This window comes from Micropterus dolomieu, linkage group LG12, assembly GCF_021292245.1.
Source record: "Micropterus dolomieu isolate WLL.071019.BEF.003 ecotype Adirondacks linkage group LG12, ASM2129224v1, whole genome shotgun sequence".
NCBI lineage: Eukaryota > Metazoa > Chordata > Actinopteri > Centrarchiformes > Centrarchidae > Micropterus > Micropterus dolomieu.
The window spans coordinates 34,064,798-34,072,989 of NC_060161.1; the positions used below are offsets into that span (position 1 = coordinate 34,064,798).

The following is an 8,192-nucleotide window of genomic DNA, read 5'->3' on the forward strand; positions in this document are numbered from 1 at the left end:
CCCCACCGGGTACCACTCATCTCCACTACAAATAGGAAAAAGAGGCTACAATTTGCAAGAGCTCACCAAAATTGGACAGTTGAAGACTGGAAAAATGTTGCCTGGTCTGATGAGTCTCGATTTCTGTTGAGACATTCAGATGGTAGGCGTAAACAGAATGAGAACATGGATCCATCATGCCTTGTTACCACTGTGCAGGCTGGTGGTGGTGGTGTAATGGTGTGGGGGATGTTTTCTTGGCACACTTTAGGCCCCTTAGTGCCAATTGGGCATCGTTTAAATGCCACGGCCTACCTGAGCATTGTTTCTGACCATGTCCATCCCTTTATGGCCACCATGTACCCATCCTCTGATGGCTACTTCCAGCAGGATAATGCACCATGTCACAAAGCTCGAATCATTTCAAATTGGTTTCTTGAACATGACAATGAGTTCACTGTACTAAAATGGCCCCCACAGTCACCAGATCTCAACCCAAGAGAGCATCTTTGGGATGTGGTGGAACGGGAGCTTCGTGCCCTGGATGTGCATCCCACAAATCTCCATCATTGCAAGACTGTCTGAGATGTGGAGGTTAATACTGGAAATATGATTTAATGTGAGACCAGTGGAGCAGACGTCATCTGCTCCTTTCAACATGAAAGGTGGTTCAGGTATCTGATCAGGATCCGCCTGGGTGTTTTTCTGTAGAGGTTGAATCATTTATGTTGCATCATTTTGCAGCAGAAGTTCAGATGGTAAATGTAAAACAGGACTCACGCTGATAATTAAACATCAGATATGAGCCACAGTTTAGTTGTGAACACTCATTACTGACTCCTGCAGGATATCTGTGTCACTGCAACAACAACAGAAGAGAGAAACTCAGGAAAGTTTGATCTAAACTTCTACAAAATGTTTTTGGACAAAAAAAAAGGTGAAATCTTCATCACACAGATATTTACAGAGTGGAGAGAAACTCCACTGAGGAACTTTACATCCTTGTTTCTAATGAATCTGTCTCTCAGTGATCTCAGATCAGCCCTCCTTCATGTTCAGCCTGCAGCGCTGTCATTTCCTGCATGTGATTAAACTCTTTGTGTAGGGCCCCGTGTCTCCTGATGATCTGAGTGTGTGAAGAAAAAAAAATACCTATATCTTAACCCTAAGACCTATAACCCACACAGTCACTACCCCACAAAGAGGAAGGAGGAGAGTTTAACTGGACTGACTGAGTGGTGCAATGGGACGGACGTCTTTTCTGCTCTGTAAGTACAATCTGATAAAACTGTTGATTGACTTGATTGATCACCACAGAGAAAAAGTAATTTTTTATCTTTCTTTATTCAATCTGAACCAGACAGACATTTAACATCCACATGGTGCATTCATTTAGGACTAGAAGATTTTGCAGTATTTATGGAGCAAGGTTTTCAGTTCTCTGTCTGGTCTGGTTTTATGTTAAATCTCTGGTTTCTCTTCAGTGCTGATCTCTCTGCTGAGCTGCAGGACCAGCGGAGGTGAGTGAACTCTGACACTCAAAGCTGTTCGCATAACGCTTTCTGGTAAAAAGTCATATAAAATGTGTGTTCTGTAAAGACACTAACAATTACTGAGAAACATACCTTCACTTAAATGAACCTTTACACTATTCAGAAACAGACTTAAGTAAAACTACCAAAACAACAGTCTCTAAAAACCAGCCTGTTCTGATGCGTTGTGTGTGTATATATACACTTTGAGGCTATTGTATGGCTATTGTACAGAAAGCCCCTGGGGGCATCATAACCGTCACAGAAGTTAGTGAGAAGTGAATATATCAGTGAATATATGCATGTCGACTGGCTCCTTTGTGTTGCAACGCCATTGCAAACTGCAGCGTATCATACACGTGCAAAATCTCCGTTTTGTGTAAAATAGCCACGGTTTTTCCCAAGCGTGTATATATGACACCTGAGAAGAGATCAGGTTGCTAAAAACTAGTTACCAGGATGTAAGCTCAGTCAGATCTGAGATTTGAGCCTTCAGTTATGAAATAAATCAAATTCACAGAAGACTAAAAGAACTTAATTGGTATATAGTGTTTATTTGACAAAAGGAATTTGTCCCTTCGTGTATGTTGAAGTGAAGCTCCAAGAATCCAATTAGTTTCATTAAATGCTTAAAAATATTGCAACAATGAAAAAACTCAAAGGTCACCACAGCTCTAGTTTCCTTTTTGCACATGTTGGATAAATTGCATTCATTTTATTCCTGGTAACACTGCCACTTAATCACCAAAGCCGCAGTCTCCCAGAAGTCTCTCGCAGGCAGCCTCAGGCTGTCTGAGAAAAGAGCACCAAGCTGTGATGCATTTATGGTCAAACAGGTCAAAGACTATTAACTATTACACCTCTGTGATAAAAACATGCAGGGAAGTATTTAACCTTTTAGATTTCACTTAGAGCAAACTTATTTTCTAGCATCTATCTATATGTCTGCATTCCACTTTGACTGGAAGGGCACCTTAAATTTAAAACATTTACAAATTTACATGAATAACTCAATTTAACAACAACAAAAAAAAATCACATCAAAAAAATATTGTGAATCTTCATAATGCAGCAGGTGCAAAATTTGAATCTTCAGTCAGTCATCATCAAATCCTTCCTGAATTCTGTCCAACAAGATAAATGAAATAAATGATAAATTGACTGAATTTCCATTATTGTTTTTAGTAATTAACAAACGCTTAAATAACAAATCTTTCTGGGCTGGTTGGAAACAATTAATGATAATGAATGATCCTTTTCCCTGAGCTAATTACTTCAAGCCAACTGTGCTGTTGAAAAATACTGTTGCCCAGTGTGTCAGCAACCACATGGTGCTGATTAGTTTAGCATATCCTGTCGTTCCCAACAAAGTGTCAAGATTTTACTGTGAGACATCTGGTCATTTCACTAAAAATGTAAATATGTCCCTCCAGCCTCTTTGACTGTGAGTCCCAGCAGCTCTCAGCTGTTTGAAGGAGAGTCTGTCTCTCTGAGCTGTGAGGAGGACGACAGCTCTGCTGGATGGACGCTGAGGAGGAACACAACCAGAGGAACCAGGACTCAGTGTGGAGCTGGCTGGGGAAGATCAGCTGGTTCTTCCTGTAACATCAGCTACATCGACCCAGTGGACAGTGGAGTTTACTGGTGTGAGTCCAGTAACACCAGTAACACCAGTAACACCAGTAACACCAGTAACACCAGTAACATCACTGTCACTGGTAAGATCAGACTGTGGAGTTAGTGTTGATGAAGCTGTGTGTAAATGATGAAATGCTGTAGTTTGTCTCTGTGTTGAGGTGGACCAGTGATCCTGCAGAGTCCTGTCCTCCCTGTGATGGAGGGACATGATGTCACTCTGCACTGTAAAACAAAGACCCCTCCCTCCAACCTCCCAGCTGGTTTCTATAAAGATGGCTCCCTCATCAGGACTGAGCCTACAGGTCACATGACCATCCACCATGTTAACAAGTCTGATGAAGGCCTCTACAAGTGTAACATCAGCGGTCGTGGAGAGTCTCCATCCAGCTGGATCTCTGTCACAGGTGAGGAGCTCAAAGATAATTCTCAAACTGACCTGGTTTTGTTTTCTACATTGAGTTCAGCAGGTTTCAGCAGAGATGATTCATGATGAATCAACATTTCTAACTTTGCAATCTGCAAAGAAACAAGAGTGAAATCTGTCAGAGTTCAACTCATCGTTTGATTTGTGATCTTTTTAACTCTAAACTTATGAATTCACTTCTGTCTTTCTGTTAGCATGCTGTTCAATAAATTGTCCATTTATTTTATTTTCTGTGCCTTTAATTATAATTTCTTGTTCATTTCAGTGAAACCCACCACTACAAGTCCTCCTTTAACCCCCTCTCCTCCTGGTTCCTCCTCTCCTCCTCCCTCTGTATTGTGGTTGGCCGCTCTATCTTTCTCTGTTCTGGTTGTTCTGGTTTTACTGGTTCTACTGGTGAGACGATGCCTCCACAGGAAACCTAAAGGTTAGACACAGACTCCATGAGCTGCAGTTCACATTTAAAGTCACATTTTACTGTTGACACATTTCTATTAACACTTCTGGACGTACAAATAATAACAAGTTACAAACTGTCTCTTTAAGTCAGACGTCCATCTGGATTCTCATAAATCACATTGCTGTTGTTAATAAAAAGATGACATCACATGTCATAATATCACGTCACCTACAGCAGCCAATCAGATGCAGCAAAGATATCAATGTTTTATTGATTATTTTTCAGGAACCGTGACTGTGTGTTCTTGTTCTTGTTGTCTTTGTGAAGACCAAGTTGAGTTTAAGACCTTGAGAGGACATTTTGGAAAGTGACGTGAGGACATTTTTATAAAATGAGGAGATGATTTAAATGTTCAATGTTTATTAGTCCATAAAGATTTCAGACTAATTGTGGTCTGTTTAGGTTAATGACAATGTGTGTTTTGTGCCCTGCAATAGATGCTAACAGAAGCTAAAAGCTCTTTGGTCATCCAGTTTATTGTTTTTTAACACTTGAATGACACATGACTTCCAAATATGTGCAGATATACATATCTCTGTACATTCTGCTCACTTACAATATATTAACTGTTTTACTCAAACAAGTTAGATCTGTTTGTTTTAATGTAAATAAAAAAGGTACATTAAGAGGTATGATTTTAAATAAAAGAGAAGATGGGCTCAGCAGACCAAAGACACTTGGTTGTGCTCTGTATCTAAACCACAGCAGCAACTTCCTCCTGTTGATTCCAGTGAGCTGAGGTGTGACGCTGGTGTCGTTTCTCATTATAGTGTGATCTATTTAAGCTGATGGTGTTGTTTGTCTATTTTTGTGCTGAAATGTGTGAACTGGTTTTGTTGTCGTCTAGTTCCCTGTTTCAGATAAACACCCTCCAGTTATATTTGGTCTTTCACCTTTCACAGTGTTTAGAAGAAGAAAAGTGTCAAACCTGCAGTCGTTTATAAAGTTTATAAAGTTTTTTGGTCCATAAAGTTTAAGAGAAAAGTTTTTCTATTGTGTCCTTTTTCCAATACTGTACAAAAATACATATTATTGATTATAATAGGAACATAATAATCTGAATACAGTTTTTGTGATGACTGCAGTAGTAGTAGTTATGGACAAATCGTCCTGTTTGGTCTGATGACTAGAGGTACAGCTGCTCTTCTTTGTTTCCATCATGAACCAACAGTAGAAAAATCTCTTAGAGAAGAACACAGGAGAGTTCTTGTGGTTTTCACAGCCCAAACAATTTGTAGGATGTACTTTAGTTGTTGTGGATACAGTGTGAAACCTACTGTTCAGTACTTTGTTGTGGTTCCTGGTACCAGTTTGTTTGCAGGTTCCACTAGAGATAACTTTGTTCATGAATGGGAAGGAGTTCAGAATGAGGGTTCAGGCCTGACAAGGAAGCAAGACAGGAACATACATGTGTGTGTTGCACTGTGTGCTATTTTCAAGCACCTTATTACCCTACCAAGATAGTTCAATGCTACCTTGTGTGGTTGTTCGGGAAACGCACCCCGGATCTGATGGTCAAACAACATTTAGATTTGTTTTGATACATTTTCCCGAAACAGCAACTTATTCACGTGTAATCTTCTTTACGTCACAAAGTTTCAGACTGTAGTCTCTGTCAACAGAAGATATCAGATCTGTGGTCGTCCAGTTTACTGTTTCTGATAAAAACAGAACTTCAGCTGAACGTGGCCCTGAACATGTTTCACTGCAGGACTGTTACTTTAAAAAATAACATACATAAAATATAAATATGAAGAATTTCATATCTCTGTGCATTCTGCTCACAAACAATATATCCAATATATGTAAACTGTTTTACTGTTGTGTTTTACTCAAACATTATTATTGATCTGTTTGTTTTAATGTAAATAATTAGATTACTAAAGTGTCAACTTTTTTTCCACTCTGCACATCAAACCACAGCAGCAACTTCCTCCTGTTGGTTCCAGGGAACTGTGGTCTGATGCTGGTGGTTTCTAAGTATAGGGTGGCCTGTTTTAGCTGATGGTGAAATGTTTGTCTATGTTCTGCCTTGTGCTGAAATGTGTGAACTTGCATTAATAGTTCAACTTCCTTTTCCAGCCAAATACTTTCCAGTTATATTTTGTCTTTCAGCTTTTCTAAAGACAAACTATAACAGTTATATAAAAAATATAACTACAGCTTTTCTACAGCAGTAGTATTACATGTGTTATAGTGGGGTGGTTAATCGGAAGGTCGGCGGTTCAATCCCTGGTTGCGTGTCGAAGTGTCCTTGGGCAAGATACTGAACCCCGATTTGCCCCTGGCGGCTGTTCTGCCAGCGTAAATGAGTGTGAATGTTAGTTTCCGTTTGAGCTCTTAGGCTCAGTGTATGAATGTGTGTGACTGGTGAATGCAGATGTAGTGTAAAAGAGCTTTGAGTGGTCGAAAAGACTAGAAAGGCGCTATACAAGTACGGAGCATTTACAGTACTAGTACTTGTGCAAACAGCAGTAAATATACAAACAGTATCAGATGTAGTATTTGCAGTAATGAAATTTATATGTGTTTTATTTTCCAGAGAGTGATCCAGCTGCAGTGAGAGGAACAGGAGATGTCAGTTATGAACAAATAAACTTCAGACCACACAGGATGAAAGGTACAGCTGCTCTTTACTTATTAATCATGCATGGTGTCCACATTTGTGGACAGATAATTTAACTCCCTTTTGGGTTACTATATCGTGGTTACGTTCTCCAAGTAATTTGAGGACAGTGTCATTTGATTGACAGCAACATTGTAACCGTGGTTACTCTCTTGCTTGAGAAGTTTTTCAAACACATCTGACAAACAACCAGCAGCAGTAAATAAAAAAACTGCCCGTCCCTCCTTTGCCAAAATCGGCGTATAATACAAAACATGTGAACATATCCTGGCTCCACATGGAGCTTCGTTCTCATCATCAAATGTCTGATTTTGTGCCTCTCAAAAATTACACACATGTAAAAGACACGGACATGGTGGATATTTTAAAAACACGGACCAGGTAAAGCAACAGTGAACACAACTGTTGGTCATTCATCACCAAGGGGGTATTGATCGATAATTAACAGCCTCCTCCACACGCGGCTCACCTGCTGCTGTGAAAACAAATTGCAGGTGAAAAAATTATCTTACAGTTATACAGACTATAAACTTACCTCTATGAAACATCTGACAAATACAGCAACAGAGCAGACAGGACTCCTGTAACCTGCTGCAGGTTTGGTGAAAATGTAAAAGTTATTCAGTGTTTAATAATGAAGATACAGTTGAATGAACCCCAGTCAGGAAAATGGTTGCTAATGGGGATCAAAATAAAGAGAATTTTCCAATAAAGAAAAGTTACAGAAATGTTTGTGTATGCTGTCTATATATAGTTCTAGGAAGAAAGATTATAAGAATCGGCCAGAAAAAATTTAATCTTTGCATCTCTGCTGGCTTTAGTAGCATGCTATATATGACTCCTTTAGTCTGAAGACTAAAGATGCAACATTGTTGACAATATCTGCTTTCTAAAAATGATTTTGTTTTTGCTTGTGACGCTACACTGACTTCCTGTTAACATATCTGATTGCTCCTGATTGGATGGTGCTACATATGTTTCCTAGCAACAGATTCATATCACTAAAGTCTTTAGCAGCTGAGATGTTAAGTTTTACTGGTGCGACCTGATTCAGTGAATCTCTAGTTTGAAACTCTTGTTAGTTCCTGAGAACTGAGTGAAGCAGAGTTGTTGTCTGGTGATGGAGTTTCTTTTTCTCCAACAGTTTCTCATGTTGTTTGAACTGTTTGTGTTTGTGTGTTCAGAGTTTCCAGCAGAGCCAGAGGTCGTCTACTCTTCACTGAGGTAGACCTTCACACCTTCACACCAGTCCAACCACTGATGTCCAGCTGGCCTGGAACTGGTCCCCAGAGCCCCTCACACCTCAGCACATCCATTTATTATGTTTCACTGTTAAAGCTAAATTAGACTCAGGCAGCTATAAAGAGACAAACAGCTCAGATTTACTGAATGTCTTTAAACATTAGTTTTTTTTAACTGAAATATCAGACATGAAATATCTAAAACTTGAGATTAAATAAATTGTTAAAATACTTATTTTAAAGGTTCAGTGTGTTTGATTTAGTGGCATCTAGTGGTGACGGTTGAAACTGG

The 8,192-nt window shown here is 39.4% G+C and overlaps 1 protein-coding gene across 1 annotated transcript; it reads left to right on the forward strand.

The window, feature by feature from the left end:
* Positions 1-637: 637 nt before the first annotated feature.
* Positions 638-7,997, forward strand: LOC123979948 (high affinity immunoglobulin gamma Fc receptor I-like). Its single transcript, XM_046064058.1, has 7 exons — positions 638-653; positions 1,464-1,499; positions 2,945-3,202; positions 3,308-3,553; positions 3,839-4,000; positions 6,576-6,653; positions 7,844-7,997. Exons 1-7 carry the CDS (start codon positions 638-640, stop codon positions 7,885-7,887), a joined length of 840 nt encoding a protein of 279 aa, XP_045920014.1. The 3' UTR covers positions 7,888-7,997.
* The last annotated feature ends 195 nt before the right edge of the window (positions 7,998-8,192 follow it).

What these genes read in the sequence shown, in the direction of transcription:
- LOC123979948 (XM_046064058.1), top strand. An exon ending in CAGTAACACCAGTAACACCA is followed by an intron (nt 3,203 to 3,307) that starts GTAACACCAGTA and finishes CTCTGTGTTGAG; the next exon opens with GTGGACCAGTGATCCTGCAG. An exon ending in CAGACCACACAGGATGAAAG is followed by an intron (nt 6,654 to 7,843) that starts GTACAGCTGCTC and finishes TTGTGTGTTCAG; the next exon opens with AGTTTCCAGCAGAGCCAGAG.